Consider the following 17,342-nt stretch of genomic DNA (forward strand, 5'->3'; position numbering starts at 1 on the left):
CTAATTGCCCTTGAGAAGGTGGTGGTGAGCCGCCTTCTTGAACTACTGCAATCTGTGTGGCGAAGGTGCTCCCATAGTGCTGTTAGAGAGGAAGTTCCAGGATTTTGACCCAGCGACGATCAAGGAACAGCGATATTTTTCCAAGTCAGGAAGGTGTGTGACTTGGAGGAGAACTTGGAGGTGATGGTGTTTCCATGCGCCTGCTGCCCTTGTCTTTCTAGGCGGAAGAGGTCGCAGGTTTGGAAGGTGCTGTCGAAGAAGCCTTGGCAAGTTGCTGCAGTGCATCTTGTAGATGGTACACACTGCAGCCACAGTGTGCCGGTGATGGATGTGGTGCCAATCAAGCGGGCTGCTTTGTCCTGAATGGAGTCGCGCTTCTTGAGTGTTGTTGGAGCTGCACTCATCCAGGCAAGTGGAGAGTATTCCATCACACTCCTGACTTGTACCTTGTAGATGGCGGAAAGCCGTTTGGGAGTTGAGGTGAATCACTCGCTGCAGAATACCCAGCCTCTGACCTCTTCTAGCCACAGTATTTATGTGGCTGGTCCAGTTAGGTTTCTGGTCAATAATGACCCCCAGGATGTTGATGATGGGGTATTCAGCAATGGTAAAGCTGTTGAATGTAAAGGGGCGTTGGTTAAAAGCTCTCTTGTTGGAGATAGTCATTGCCTGGCACTTGTGTGGCACGAATGTTACTTGCCACTTATCAACCCAAGCCTGAATGGCATCCAGGTCTTGCTGCATGCGGGCACGGACTGCCTCATTATCTGAGGAGTTGCGAATGGAACTTAACACTGTGTAATCAACAGCGAACATCCCCACTTCTGACCTTATGATGGAGGGAAAGTCATTGATGAAGCAGCTAAAGATGGTTGGGCCTAGGACACTGCCCTGAGGAACTCCTGCAGCGATGTCCTGAGGCTGTGATGATTGGCCTCCAACAACCACAACCTTCTTAGAGTCATAGAGTTATACAGCACAGAAAGAGGCCCTTCGGCCCATCGCGTCCGCGCCGGCCATCAAGCCCTGTCTAATCTAATCCCATTTTCCAGCATTTGGTCCGTAGCCTTGTATGCTATGGCATTTCAAGTGCTCGTCCAAATGCTTCTTGAATGTTGTGAGGGTTCCTGCTTCTACCACCCTTTCAAGCAGTGAGTTCCAGATTCCAACCACCCTCTGGGTGAAAAAGTTTTTCCTCAAATCCCCTCTAAACCTCCTGCCCCTTACCTTGAATCTATGCCCCCTCGTTATCCTTACTATCTACCCTATCTATGCCCCTCATAATTTTGTACACCTCAATCAGGTCCCCCCTCAGCCTTCTCTGCTCCAAGGAAAACAACCCCAGCCTGTCCAGTCTTTCTTCATAGCTGAAGCGCTCCATCCCAGGTAACATCCTGGTGAATCTTCTCTGCACCCTCTCCAAAGCAATCACATCCTTCCTGTAGTGTGGCGACCAGAACTGCACACAGTACTCCAGCTGTGGCCTTACCAGCGTTTTGTACAGCTCCATCATAACCTCCCTGCTCTTATATTCTATGCCTCGGCTAATGAAGGCAAGTATCCCATATGCCTTTTTAACCACCTTATCCACCTGTTCTGCTGCCTTCAGGGATCAATGTACATGCACACCAAGTTCCCTCTGTCCCTCCGTCTTACCTAGGGTCTTACCATTCATTGTGTATTCCCTTGTCTTGTTAGTCCCTCCAAAGTGCATCACCTCACACTTTTCAGGGTTAAATTCCATTTGCCACTGTTCCGCCCATCTGACCAACCCATCTATATCGTCCTGTAGCCTGAGGCTTCCGTCCTCGCTATTTACCACCCCACCAATTTTCGTGTCATCTGCGAACTTACTGATATTACCTTTTACATTCACATCCAAATCATTAATGTAGACCACAAACAGCAAGGGACCCAGCACCGATCCCTGCGGTACCCCACTGGACACAGGCTTCCAGTCACAAAAACAACCTTCCACCATCACCCTCTGCCTTCTGCCACTAAGCCAGTTTTGGATCCAATGTGCCAAGGCACCCTGGATCCCATGGGCCCTTACCTTCCTGACCAGTCTCCTATGCGGGACTTTATCAAAAGCCTTACTGAAATCCATGTAAACCACATCCACTGCACTACCCTCATCCACACACCTAGTCACCCCCTCGAAAAATTCAATCAAATTGGTCAGACATGATCTTCCCTTGACAAAGCCATGCTGGCTATCCCTAATTAATCCTTGCCTCGCCAAGTGGAGACTAATTTTGTCCCTCAGAATTTTTTCCAATAATTTCCCTACCACTGATGTTAGGCTCACTGGCCTGTAATTCCCTGGTTTATCCCTACTACCCTTCTTGAATAATGGTACTACGTTAGCTGTTCTCCAGTCCTCTGGCACATCCCCTGTGGCCAGAGAGGTTCTGAAAATTTGTGTCAGAGCCCCTGCAATCTCCTCCTTTGCCTCACCTGGGATACATCTCGTCCGGGCCTGGGGATTTATCCACTTTTAAGCCCGCTAAAACCTCCTCCCTCTCGATGCTAATATGTTCAAGTATATCACAGTCCCCCTGCCCGATTTCTATGTCTACATCGTCCTTCTCCATAGTGAACACAGATGCAAAAAATTCATTTAAAACCCCACCTTTGTGCTAGGTACTTTACTAGGGCTCATTGATGCCACTCTTAGTCAAATGCTGCCTTGATGTTGAGGGCAGTCACTCACCTCACCTCTGCAATTCAGCTCTTTTGTCCATGTTTTGACTGAGGCTGTAATGAATTTTGGAGCCGAGTGGTCCTGGCTAAATCCTGGCACTTCTGGCTGAAGATGGTTGCAAACGCTTCAGCCTTGTCCTTTGCACTCATGTGCTGGGCTCCACCATCATTGAGGATGGGGATATTCATGGAGCCTCCTCCTTCCATTAGTTGTTTAATGGTCCACCACCATTCACGACTGGATGTGGCAGGACTGCAGAGCTTTGATCTGATCCGTTGATTGTGGGATCGCTTAGCCCTGTCTATAGCAAGCTGCTTCTGCTTTTTATCATGCATGTAGTCCTGTGTTGCAGCTTCCCCGGGTTGGCACCTCATTTTTAGGTACGCCTGGTGCTGCTCTTGGCATGCTCTTCTACACTCCTTATTGAACCAGGGTTGGTCCCCTGGCTTGATGGTAATGGTAGAGTGAGGGATATGCTGGGCCATGAGGTTACAGATTGTGGTGGAATACAATTCTGCTGCTGCTGATAGCCCACAGCGCCCCATGGATGCCCAGTTTTGAGCTGCTAGATCTGTTCTGAATCTATCCCATTTGGCACATTGGTAGTGCCACACAACACAATGGAGGGTGTCCTCCGTGTGAAGACGGGACTTCGTCTCCACAATGACTGTGTGGTGGTCACTGCTACCAATACTGTCATGGACAGATACTTCTGCGACAGGTAGATTGGTGAGGACGAGGTCAAGTAGGTTTTTCCCCTCGTGTTGGTTCTTTCACCACCTGTCGCAGGCCCAGACTGGGAGCTATGTCCTTCAGGGCTCGGTCAGTAGTGGTGCTCCCGAGCCACTCTTGGTGATGGACATTGAAGTCACCCACCCAGAGTACATTCTGTGCCCTTGCTACTCTCAGTGCTTCTTCCAAGTGGTGTTCAACATGGAGGAGTACTGATTCATCAGCTGAGGGAGGGCAGTTGGTGGTAATCAGCAGAAGGTTTCCTTGCCCATGTTTGACCTGAAGCCATGAGACTTCATGGGGTCCAGAGTCAATGTTGAGGACTCCCAGGGCCACTCCCTCCCGACTGTATACCACTGTGCCGCCACCCCTGGTGGGTCTGTCCTGCCGGTGGGACAGGACATACCCAGGGACGGTGATGGAGGAGTTTGGGGCATTGGCTGAAAGGTATGATTCTGTGAGTATGACTATGTCAGGCTGTTGCTTGACTAGTCTGTGGGACAGCTCTCCCAATTTTGGCGCAAGTCCCCAGATGTTGGTGAGGAGGACTTTGCAGGGTCGACTGGGCTGGGTGTGCCGTTGCCTTGTCCGTAGCCGGTGCCGAGATCAATGCCGGATGGTCCGTCTGGTTTCATTCTTATTGTGTTTTGTAGCAGTTTGTTACAACTGAGTGGCTTGCTAGGCCATTTCAGAGGGTAGTTAAGAGTCAACCACGTTGCTGTGTGTCAGACCAGGTAAGAACGGCAGATTTCCTTCCCTAAAGGACATTAGTGAACGAGGTGAGCTTTCAATTACTTGAACCACAAGGTTTTTAATATTACCAAGCAACAGTAGGGTTTAATACCACATTTCCTGGGGTAATACGCTTTGATAGTATATACTTTCTGTTTTAGGAGAAGCTAAAATGGCTAACGGACATTGTCTGGCCAGAGACTGCCACTCTCGTGAAGCGGAAGATAACCGAGGCTGGTGCGGAGGGTAAGTGCCAAGGATCCAACATTGCAATGCTAATGAAATTGAACATCCCATCTTTTTTTATGTAAAAATGATTGCCACAAAGATCTACTTGCTGTGAAGTTGTTTGAATTTAACTTGTACTTTTCGCTCTTCAAAGTGCCCTTGTAGCAGCAAATGACTTTCTGTAATCGGAGCCCCATACTAGTGCTTCCAATATGTCATCCTTTTTCCTCAACTGTGGTTGACATTGCCCTCGTTCCATGTCCTGCACTTCTGCTCTCACCCCTTCCCCTCCCTCCCAGAACCACGAATGGGGTTCCCCTTGTCGTCACCTTTCACCCCACCAGCCTCCACATTCAACAGATTATCCTCCGCCATTTCCGCCACCTCCAGCGTGATCCCACCGCCAAACACATCTTCCCCTCCCCTTCGCTTTCAGTATTCCAAAGGGACAGTTTCCTCCGCGACACCCTGGTCCACTCCTCAATCATCCCTCTCCTTCCCACAGCACCTACCTGTGCAAGCGCAGGAGATGCAACACCTGCCCTTTTACCTCCTCCTTTCCCACTGTCCAGGGCCCCAAACACTCCTTCCAGGTGAAACAGCGATTTACTTATACTTCTTGCAATTTAGTAAACTGTACTCGCTGATCCCACAGCTACCTGGACTACACTTCCTCCCAGCCCGCTTCCTGTAAGGACTCTGTTCCATTCTCCCAGTTTCTCTGTCTCCGCCCCATCTGTTCTGACGATGCCACCTTCCATACCAGTGCTTCTGGTATGTCTTCCTTTTTCCTCAACCGAGGATTCCCCTCTACCGTGGTTGACATGGCCCTCGACCGTGTTCGTTCCATTTCCTGCACTTCTGCTCTCACCCCTTCCCCTCCCTCCCAGAGCCACAATAGGGTTCCCCTTGTCCTCACCTTTCATCTCACCATCCTGCACATTGAACGGATCATCCTGTGCCATTTCCCCCACCTCCAGCGTGATCCCACCACCAAACACAGAGTTATACAGCTCAGAAAGAGGCCCTTCGGCCCATCATGTCCACGCTGGCCATCAAGCCCTGTCTATTCTAATCCCATTTTCCAGCACTTGGTCCGTAGCCTTGTATGCTATGGTGTTTCAAGTGCTCATCTAAATGCTTCTTGAACGTTGTGAGGGTTCCTGCCTCTACCACCCTTTCAGGCAGTAAGTTCCAGATTCCAACCACCCTCTGGGTGAAAAAGTTTTTCCTCAAATCCCCTCTAAACCTCCTGCCCCTTACCTTGAAACTATGCCCCCTGGTTATTGACCCCTCTACTAAAGGGAAAAGTTCCTTTCTATCTGCCCTATCTATGCCCCTCATAATTTTGTACACCTCAATCAAGTCCCCCCTCAGCCTTCTCTGCTCCAAGGAAAACAACCCCAGCCTGTCCAGTCTCTCTTCATAACTGAAGCGCGCCAGCCCAGGTAACATCCTGGTGAATCTCCTCTGCACCCTCTCCAATACAATCACATCCTTCCTATAGTGTGGCGACCAGAACTGCACACAGTACTCCAGCTGTGGCCTAACTAGCGTTTTGTGCAACTCCATCATAACCTAGTACGATAGCAAAATACTGCAGATGCTGGAAATCCGAAATAACAACAGAAAATGCTGGAAAAACTCAGCAGGCCAAGCAACATCTGTGGAGAGAAATTAGAGTTGACGTTTCGGGTCGAAACCCTTTTTCAAAACTGGAAAGGAAATAAAATAGATCGAAGGCAGGGCTGCGATAGAACAAAAGAAGTAAAAGAGACATTAAGAGGTATTCAAAACCAGACGAGCTGGTAATAGGACAGTGGAGACAAAAGATGGCTGAGATTAGGTGTGAAGTGTACTGGCAGGATGAGAAACAGCTGCCATGTGGGAGAGAGGAAAAAAAAAGGAAAGGGGGGAAGGAGAAGGGAAGACCCAAAACAAAGGGGTGGGAAAAAGTATAAGTAAAAATGTAATGGGGGCCGAGGTTATGATCTGAAATTGTTGAACTCGATATTGAGTCCGGAAGGCTGTAAAGTGCCTAAGCGGAAGATGAGGTGCTGTTCCTCGAGTTTACGTTGAGCTTCCGTGGAACAATGCAAGAGGCCAAGGACGGTGAGGTCCGAGTGGGAATGGAGCGGTGAATTAAAGTGACAGGCGACCGGAAGCTCGGGGTCACCCTTACGGACTGAACGGAGGTGTTCCGCAAAGCGGTCACCCAATCTGCGTTTGGTCTCCCCAATGTAGAGGAGACCACATCGTGAGCAGCGAATACAGTATACTAGATTGCAAGAAGTACAAGTAAATCGCTGCTTCACCTGGAAGGGGTGTTTGGGGCCCTGGACAGTCGGAAGGGAGGAGGTATAGGGGCAGGTGTTACATCTCCTGCGCTTGCACGGGAAGGTGCCAGGGGAAGGGCTGTTGGGGGTGATAGAGGAGTGGACTAGGGTGTCTCGGAGGGAGCGGTCCCTACGGAATGCTGAAAGGGGAGGGGAGGGGAAGATGCGTTTGGTGGTGGGATCACTTTGGAGGTAGCGGAAATGGGGGAGGATGATCTGTTGAATGTGGAGGCTGGTGGGGTGAAAGGTGAGGACAAGGGGAACCCTATCGTGGTTCCGGGAGGGAGGGGCAGGAGTGAGGGCAGAAGTGCGGGAGATAGAATGGACACGGTCGAGGGCCGTGTCAACCACGGTAGAGGGGAATCCTCGGTTGCGGAAAAAGGAAGACCTTTGTTTTGGGTCTTCCCTTCTCCCGCCCCCCCCCCTCCCCTTTCCTTTTTTTTTCTCTCTCCCACATGGCAGCTGTTTCTCATCCTGCCAGTACACTTCACACCTAATCTCAGCCATCTTTTGTCTCCACTGTCCTATTACCAGCTCGTCTGGTTTTGAATACCTCTTAATGTCTCTTTTACTTCTTTTTGTTCTATCGCAGCCCTGCCTTCGATCTATTTTATTTCCTTTCCAGTTTTGAAAAAGGGTTTCGACCCGAAACGTCAACTCAAATTTCTCTCCATGGATGTTGCCTGGCCTGCTGAGTTTTTCCAGCATTTTCTGTTGTTATTTCCATCATAACCTCCCTGCTCTTGTCTTCATTAGCCGAGGCATAGAATATAAGTATCCCATATGCCTTTTTAACCACCTTATCTACCTGTTCTGCTGACTTCAGGGATCTATGTACATGCACACCAAGGTCCCTCTGATCCTCTGTCTTTCCTAGGGTCCTACCATTGATTGTGTATTCCCTTGCCTTGTTAGTCCTCCCAAAATGCATCACCTCACACTTTTCAGGGTTAAATTCCATTTGCCACTGTTCTGCCCATCTAACCAACCCGTCTATATCGTCCTGTAGCCTGAGGCTTCCCTCCTCGCTATTTACCACTCCACCAATTTTTGTGTCATCTGCGAACTTACTGATCATACCTGCTACATTCATATCTAAATCATTAATGTACACTACAAACAGCAAAGGACCCAGCACCGAACCCTGCGGTACACCACTGGACACAGGCTTCCAGTCACAAAAACAACCTTCGACCATCACCCTCTGCCTCCTGCCACTAAGCCAATTTTGGATCCAATGTGCCAAATTGCCTTGGATCCCATGGGCTCTTGCGTTCTCGACCAGTCTCCCATGTGGGACTTTGTCAAACGCCTTACTGAAGTCCACTGTAGACTACATCAACTGCACTACCTGCGAGGAGCATTCGTAATAAGGTGGATGAATTAGCTGCACAAATAGATGTAAACTGATATGATATGATTGGGATGACAGAAACATGGCCCCAGGGTGACCAAGGCTGGGATCTCAACATCCAGGGATATTCAATATTCAGGAAAGACAGGCAAAAAGGAAAAGGAGGTGGGGTAACATTGCTGGTTAAAGAGGAGATTAACACAATAGTAAGGAAGGATGTTAGCTCTGATGATGTGGAATCTGTACGGGTAGAGCTGAGAAATACCAAGGGGCAGAAAACGTAAGTGGGCATTGTATACAGACCCCCAAACAGTATTGCCGAGGTTGAGGATGGCATTAAACGGGAAATTAGAGACGCGTGCAATAAGGGCACAGCAGTTATCATGGGTGACATTAATCTACATATAAATTGGGCTAACCAAATTAGTAACCATGCTGTGGAGGAGGAATTCCTGGAGTGTATACGGGATGGTATCCTGGACCAATATGTCGAGGGACCAACTAGAGATCAAACCATCTTAGACTGGGTATTATGTAATGAGGGAGGATTAATTAGCAATCTTGTTGTGCGAGGCCCCTTGGGGCGGAGCAATCATAATATGATAGAATTCTTCATTAAGATGGAGAGTGAAGTATTTGACTTAGAGACTAGGGTCCTGAATTTAAATAAAGGAAACTACGATGGTATGAGGCGCGAGTTGGGTAGGATGGATTGGGGAACGTTACTTAAAGGGTTGACGGTGCATAGGCAATGGCAAACATTTAAAGATCGCATGGATGAAGTGCAGAATTTGTTCATCCCTGTTTGGCATAAAAATAAAACAAAAAGGGTGACTCAACCGTGGCTAATGAGGGAAATTAGTGATAGCATAAGATCCAAGGAGAGGACATATAAATTGGCCAGAAAAAGCAGCAAACCTGAGGATTGGGAGCAGTTTAGGATTCAGCAAAGGAGGACAAAGGGATTAATTAAGAAGGGGAAAATAGAGTATGAGAGTAAGCTTGCAGGCAACATAAAAACTGACTGTCAAAGCGTCTATAGATATGTGAAGAGAAAAAGATTGGTGCAGTCAAGCGTAGGTCCCTTGCAGTCAGAATCAGGGGAATTTATAAGGGGGAACAAAGAAATGGCAGGCCAATTAAATACATACTTTGGTTCTGTCTTCACAAAGGAGGACACAAATAACCTCCCAGAGATGTCGGGAACATAGGGTCTAATGAGAGGGAGGAACTGAATGAAATCAGTATTTGTAGGGAAATGGTGTTAGGGAAATTGACGGGATTGAAGGCCGATAAATCCCCAGAGCCTGATAATCTACATCCTAGGGTACTTAAGGAAGTGGCCCTAGAAATAGTAGATGCATTGCTGGTCATCTTCCAAAATTCTATAGACTCTGGAACAGTTCCCATGGATTGGAGGGTAGCTAATGTTACCCGACTATTCGAAAAAGGTGGTAGAGAGAAAACGGGGAATTATAGACCGGTAAGCCTGACATCGGTAGTGGGGAAAATGCTAGAGTCCATTATAAAAGATGTAATAGCAGAGCACTTGCAAAACGGTGACCGGATCGGACAAAGTCAACATGGATTTACAAAAGGTAAATCGTGCTTGACTAATCTACTGGAATTTTTTGAGGATGTAACTGGTAGAATAGATAAGGGAGAACCAGTGGATGTGGTGTATTTGGACTTTCAGAAGGCTTTCGATAAGGTCCTGCATAAGAGATTAGCATGTAAAGTTAAAGCACAATGGATTGGGGGCAAGGTACTGACTTGGATAGAGAACTGGTTGGCAGACAGGAAGCAAAGAGTTGGAATAAACGGGTCTTTTTCCAAGTGGCAGGCAGTGACTAGTGGGGTACCGCAGGGATCGGTGCTAGGACCCCAGCTATTCACTATATATTAATGATCTAGACGAGGGAACTAGATGTAATATCTCCAAGTTTGCAGACGACACAAAGCTGGGTGGGCATGTGTGCTGTGAGGAGGATGCCGAGAAACTCCAGTATGATTTGGACAGGTTGGGTGATTGGGCAGATGTATGGCAGATGCAGTTTAATGTGGATAAATGCGAGGTTATCCACTTTGGTGGCAAAAACAAGAAGGCAGATTATTATCTGAACAGCAATAGATTGGGAGAAGGGGAAGTGCAACGAGACCTGGGTGCCCTTGTGCACCAGTCGCTGAAGGTAAGCATGCAGGTGGTTAAGAAGGCAAATGGTATGTTGGCCTTCGTAGCGAGAGGATTCGAGTACAGGAGCAGGGATGTCTTGCTGCAGTTGTACAGGGCCTTGGTGAGACCACACCTTGAGTATTGTGTGCAGTTTTGGTCGACTTATCTGAGGAAGGATGTTCTTGCCATGGAGGGAGTGCAGCGAAGATTCACCAGAGTGATACCTGGGTTGGCAGGAATGATGTATGAGGAGAGATTGGGTCGATTGAGCTTATACTTGCTGGAGTTTAGAAGAATGAGAGGGGATCTCATTGAAACTTATAAAATTCTAACAGGACTAGACAGACTAGATGCAGGGCTTCAGATGTCGGCGCGCAGGGTGAGTGCAGATTGGGGGCTTGCACGCGCGGCAAGCACCCGATCCTAATTTCAGGCCCATTAAATATATTCAAGAAGGAGTTAGATATATTTCTTAAGGCTAAAGGGATATGGGGAGAGGGCAGGGACAGAGTACTGAGTTTGGATGATCAGCCATGATCTCATTGAATGGCGGAGCAGGCTCAAGGGGCCGAATGGCCTACTCCTGCTCCTATCTTCTATGTTTCTATGTTACCCTCATCCACACATCTAGTCACCCCCTCAAAAAATTCAATCAAATTGGTTAGACATGATCTCCCCCTGACAAAGCCATGCTGACTGTCCTTGATTAATCCTTGCCTTTCCAAGTGGGGACTAATTCTGTCTCTCAGAATTTTTTCCAATAATTTCCCTACCACTGATGTTAGGCTCACTGGCCTGTAATTCCCTGGTTTATCCCTACTACCCTTCTTGAACAATGGTACTACGTTAGCTGTTCTCCAGTCCTCTGGCACCTCCCCTGTGGCCAGAGGTGTTCTGAAAATTTGTGTCAGAGCCCCTGCAATTTCCTCCCTTGCCTCACACAGCAACCTGGGATACATCTCGTCAGGGCCTGGGGATTTATCCACTTTTAAGCCCACTAAAACCACTAGTACCTCCTCCCTCTCAATACTAATTTGTTTAAGTATATCACAATCCCCCTGCCTGATTTCTATCCCTACGTCGTCCTTCTCCATAGTGAACACAGATGCAAAATATTCATTTAAAACCTCACCTACATGTTCTGGCTCTACACACAGATTGCCACTTTGGTCTATGTACCCCCCTGCACTTTCTATACTCCTCCAAGGGCTTCCACTGTTTTTAGTAGTTTGTATCTGCCAAAAGCCTCCCTTTTTTTCCGATATCCCCTGACATCCTGGGTTTGTTAGTCCCACCCTTGACCTTTACGGGAACATGTTGGCGTTGTACTCTCTCTTTCCTTTCTGAAAGACTCCCACTCCTACAAGTAGCTGATCCCAGTCCACTTTGGCCAGATCCTGCCTTATCATATTAAAATCGGCCTTCCCCCAATTTAGAACCTTTATTTCCGGTCCATCTTTGTCCTTTTTCAATGAGATCATGGCTGATCATCTAAATTCAGTACCCTGTCCCTGCTTTCTCCCCATATCCCTTGATCCCTTTAGCCTTAAGAAATATATCCAACTCCTTCTTGAATATATTTAATGAATTGGCCTCTACTGCCTTCTATGGTAGAAAATTCTACAGGTTCACCACTCTCTGGGTGAAGAAATTCCTCCTCATCTCTGTCCTAAATGGCTTACCTCCATGACTACCTTAAATCTCACCGAATTGTGGTCACTGTCACTAAAATGCTCTCCTACTGACACTTCTACCACTTGCCCGGCTACATTCCCTAGAATTAGGTCCAGTACCCCCCCTCTCTTGCAGGACTTTCTACATGCTGGCTCAAAAAGCTCTCCTGGATGCACTTTAAGAATTCCGCACCCTCTAAGCCTTTCACACTCTGACTATCCCAGTTAATATTGGGGAAGTTGAAATCCCCTACTATTATTACCCTATTATTTCTACACTTCTCTGAGATTTGCCTACATATCTGTTCCTCTATCTCCCCCTGACTGTTTGGGGGTCTATAGTACACTCCCAGCAAAGTGCTTGCCCCCTTTTTGTTTTTAAGTTCTACCCATATGGCCTCATTAGAGGAACCTGCTAAGATATCATCCCTCCTTACAGCAGTAATTGACTCCTTAATTAATATTGCAACACCCCCTCCCCTTTTACACCCCCCTCTGTCTCGCCTGAAGATTCTATACCCCGGAATATTGAGCTGCCAGTCCTGCCCCTCCCTCAACCATGTCTCTGTGATAGCAACAATATCGTACTCCCATGTGTTCAACAATAACTTCAATTCATCTGCTTACTCGCAAGACTCCTTGCATTAAAATAAATGCCATTCAGCCTTGCCATACTCCCTTGTGCCGTTACACATTTGCTCTGCCTTCCAGGCTGACTTGTTTTTTCCTCTATGTTTGGCTGTGCATCATCCCCTACTATAGCTCCACTCCGTATCCCATCCCCCCACCCCCCCCCCCCCCAAAACAGTACTAGCAAACCTCCCCGCAAGGATGTTGGTCCTGTTCCAGTTCAGGTGCAACCCGTCCGACTTGTACAGGTCCCACCTTCCCCAGAAGCAGAGCCAGTGATCCAGGAAACTAAAGCCCTCCCTCCTGCACCAACTCTTTAGCCACGCATTCATCTGCTCTGTCCTCCTATTCCTATACTCACTAGCACGTGGCATCGGGAGTAATCCAGAGATTACAACCTTTGAGGTCCTGCTTTTTAATCTGCTACCTAGCTCCCTAAATTCTTGTTGCAGGACCTCATCCCTCTTTCTACCTATGTCATTGGTACCAATGTGAACCACAACCTCTGACTGTTCGCCCTCCCCCTTCAGAATGCCCTGCAGCCGTTCAGTGACATCCTTGACCCTGGCACCAGGGAGGCAACATACCATCTTCCCCTCCCACCCTTTCAGCATTCTGAAGGGACCGCTCCTTCCGCGACAACCTGGTCCACTCCTCTATCACCCCCAACACCCCTTCCCCTTTGCCCGGCACCTTCCCATGCAAGTGCAGGAGATGCAACACCTGCCCTTTTACCTCCTCCCTTCCCACCGTCCAGGGCCCCAAACACTCCTTCCAGGTGAAACAGCGATTTATTTGTGTTTCTTACAATTTAATATACTGTATTCGCTGCTCACGATGCAGTCTCCTCTACATTGGGGAGACCAAACGCAGATTGGGTGACCGCTTTGTGGAACACCTTCATTCAGTCCGCAAGCATGACCCCGAGCTTCCGGTCGCCTGTCACTTTAATTTTCCCCGCCACTCCCACTCTGATCTCTCCGTCCTCGGCCTCTTGCATTGTTCCACAGAAGCTCAACGTAAGCTCGAGGAACAGCCCCTCATCTTTGTATTAGGTACTTTACAGCCTTCTGGACTTAACATCGAGTTCAACAATTTCAGACTATGAATTAGCCCCTGTATTTCTTTTTTTTTACCTCTTGTTTCCTCACATGGTAGCTGTTAATGTAGCTGCCATCATCATCCACACATCATGTCGAGCCATCTTTTGTTTCTTAAATTGTCCCATTACCTCTCCTTTTGCCTTGCACCATCATCCCTTTTGTCATTCAATCCTATCACAGACCTTCCTTTTGTTCTTTCCTCACCTCCTCCCTGCCCCTACTTAAAAATCTCTCCTCCCTAACCTTTTCCAGTTCTGACGAAGGGTTCGACCCAAAGCATTGACTCTGTTTCTCCTCTCCTCGATGCTGCCTGACCTGCTGAGTGTTTCCAGCACTTTCTGTTGTTAAAATTTGTGGTCTCCTCTACATTGGAGAGACTAAACGCAGATTGGGTGATCGCTTTGCGGAACAATTACGTTCAGTCCGCAATCGTGACCCCGAGCTTCCGGTCACCTGTCACTTCAATTCTCCGCTCCGCTCCCACTCTGACCTCTCTGTCCTCGGCTTCTTTCACCGTTCCAATAAAGGTCAACATAAGCTCGAGGAACAGCACCTCAACTTTCTATTAAGCACTTTACAGCCTTCTGGACTCAACATCGAGTTCAACAATTTCAGATCATAACCTCGGCCCCTATTTTTTCAGACAGCAGATTCTGCTATTCTCGTTTACACCTCTTCTAGACCCATCTTTTGTTTCTTTACTTGTCCCATTACCATCTCCTTTTGCTTTGTACCATCATCCCTTTTGTCATTTAATCTCCCCTGCCTTCCACCCAATCACAGACCTTCCCTTTTGTTCTTTCCTCCCCTCCCCTCTTTCCCTGCCCCTGCACTTGCTTAAAACCGGTTACATCTCTTAACTTTTTCCAGTTCTGATGAAAAGTCATCGACCTGAAACATTAACTCTGTTTCTCTCTCCACAGATGCTGCCTGACCTGCTGAGTGTTTCCAGCATTTTCTGTTTTTATTCCCAATTCAAGTGAAAGACTTGTTGACTGTTTTGCTGTCTTCTGGTTATAATTTGTGTATTCAATGAGATCCAAGTCATGACCCCCAGGGTGGCTGATTTACTGTCCTTGCTGTTAACTCACTTTTTTCAGTTTTGCTGGATCTTCGGATATTAGATTTTCCTCTCTGGGCACAGTGCTTGATGGTAACATGAAATTTTCCTGCCCTGGGCCATTGGTACAGCTCAGGCACGCACACAATCCAGGATCAGACCCTGGCTGGAACCTTGTGCCTGAAAATCAGGCATTTAATGAGAACGCAGCTGCAGGCCACTCCTGCCAGCTAAGTCGCCACGCTGTTTTGCACCCCCTGAAGACCCCGTACTCTATGGTGGTCCTGGTACAAGCCGCCCATGGTATCCAACAGATGTACAGAGGGAACGATGCAGAAAGAAGCCGAATGTGGCCTCCCTCTTCAAAATATCGCTAACACTAGGCCTGCACCTACCCCAGGCCCACTAGTCAAATAGGAAAGTTGCTGGAAATTCAGGGTTATCACTGTGGGACAGAGAGCCAATGTAATTAGTTACCCCCCACCCCCTTTACCCCTCACTGTACCTGAGTAATGCTGATTTCCCAGGCTCAATGAAGAGGAAATTCTACCCTTAGATTCCTGGGGGTCGATTTTCTGGCCGCCGTTGGGCGGCTTTCCAGGCGGCCGGGGGCCGAAAATCGGCGAAAAAGCGGGTCGGGACCCTCCCCACCCCCCCCCCCCCCCCCCCGGCCTGATTCCCCGCCCCGTCCGACTTTCGGACCGCCGTTTCTACGCGACCCGCCTCAAGTCGCGGCCGCCGCTGGCGGGACTGGTCGTCGGAGCAGTAATGAGCAATTATCTCCTTTGTTGAGCTAGATTTTCCGGGGCTGATGCGACTTTGGGGCTCTCCCCACGTCAAACACGCCTGCGGGGAACCCCGCTGATGAGAGCTGGCGTGAAAACAGTTGGCTTGCTTGCTGTCAGCTGCAGGTCGCTGAGGGCTGAAGAGATTTAAAGAGGCAGCATTTGCAGGCTGCAGGACCTTGTTGATGAAGGCTTGGGGGAACTTTTTGAAGGCTTAGGAACAGCTGTAGAAAGTTGGAGCCTCACACACTTCTCCAGTGTGAGCTCCTGGGAAGCCCCTCTCACCACCCTAACTCAGCGCCCCCTCAACGGAGGCATCTGCCAGAAGCATGGGAGGCCTTTGGTACCTTCCCTTCCTGGCATTAGAGGATCTCCAACAGCAGAGGCGGCAGCAGCAGAACCAGGAACAGCAGGATGAGCACCAGGCTGCTGCTCACTCACCTGAAGCTGCACAGGCCAGAAGGGGCCAGTGCTTGGAGGTGGCTTGAGAGCACCTTGCTGCGCTTTAGGGGGCCAGTGGGACCCGTTTCTGCACTGGCAGTCCTACTCAGAAGGACTTCCATGAAGATCTGGTTTCTCTGTTCAACAGATGGCCAACGCTCCTCAAGAGATGCCATTCTCTTATGAGCACTCACCATGTTTTCCGTACCCTGGCGAGTTATCTCCTGCATGGAGGTTGCCAACCTTTCCATGGTGATGCGTTCATGCGCCAATGACTCCACAAAGGCTCTGCTCATGGTCGCTATGGACTCCTCCATTCGCTCCACACTCGCAGCGACCCTGGAGACAAAACCTGCCAGAGACTGCTGCATCTGTGCATGGAGATCCATCACCTCTTCTCTTGCGGATGGACCCAGAGGCAGAGGGTCGACATGCAGCGCAGCTGAGCTGAGCTGGCAGAGTCTTGCGCCCTCCGACGAGGACTCTCCACTGCTGTCCCTGTCTCCAGAATCTGCTGAGGCTCACTTGTGAGCTGTGAAACACCAGGTGACAACACTACTCTATGTCCTGAAGGTCCCCCCGAGGTGTGAGTGCCTGCGCTGGTGCTGGATGCGCTTACTTCTGCTGACGCTGCGCCCTCAGAGGTTGGAGCTTCTTCTGAGGAGTCTGGCTGCACAGCCTCTTCCTCCTCCACAGTGAGGACGGGGGCTCTGGATGGTACTGTGGGGGGAGTAAAGGAAGGAGTTAGAGATGTAATGCCAAGGTTCTTCTGGTGACTCCCAGCGAGCTGGCATCTTCTGACACCTGCATCCATGCAGCATTGGTCTTAGTGGGAGGCCTCTTCCTCGCTGACCTAGGGAAGAGGACCTCCCTGTGGGCCCTTACCCCATCCAGTAATGCCTGCAGTGAAGCCTCGTCTAATTTGGAGGCAGCTCGGGGTCTGGCACTGGCCACAGCTGCTGCAGGCTCCTCTGCCATCCTGTATGGTTCGTTTGGAAGCCTTCAGAGGATGTAGTTCTTGCTATGGACCTTGAAAGCACCACGAATGATGACATCATACTGTGGGGATTTCTGACTCGAATTGGACAATTAGCACGGCTTCCCACATGCTGGGAATTAATTGGCCACTTGAGGGGAAAATTGTGTGGAGCTGGCTGACACTTTTTTATGTGTGTCAGAAACCCCACATTCGGGGAAATCCGACCATTCCCCACACAAGCCGAAAATTGGGGCCCTTGTGTTACCTTGTGATGCTTGTGCACACAGATAACATATAATCTATATATATAAAATATATTACTACCTATGCCTGCATGCACTTCCTGTTGCCATTGGTGGGAGGGTGTAATTACAGTGCGGCAGGTTTGCATAGACAGTTTTTTAAGGAA

At 48.9% G+C, this 17,342-nt stretch overlaps 1 protein-coding gene across 2 annotated transcripts in view; it reads left to right on the top strand.

Moving 5' to 3' along the window:
• Nucleotides 1-17,342, top strand: part of coasy (CoA synthase) — a 236,625-nt gene that overhangs the window by 201,120 nt on the left and 18,163 nt on the right. For both annotated transcript variants that reach the window (XM_085966033.1, XM_085966034.1), the window contains exon 7: nt 4,333-4,417. In XM_085966033.1, the coding sequence (XP_085822159.1) occupies nt 4,333-4,417 (85 nt within the window). The remainder of the gene's footprint in view (nt 1-4,332; nt 4,418-17,342) is intronic.

The sequence above is a fragment of the Somniosus microcephalus genome, chromosome 24 (genome assembly GCF_052327205.1).
Source record: "Somniosus microcephalus isolate GS21.2 chromosome 24, FLI_Smic_1.0, whole genome shotgun sequence".
NCBI lineage: Eukaryota > Metazoa > Chordata > Chondrichthyes > Squaliformes > Somniosidae > Somniosus > Somniosus microcephalus.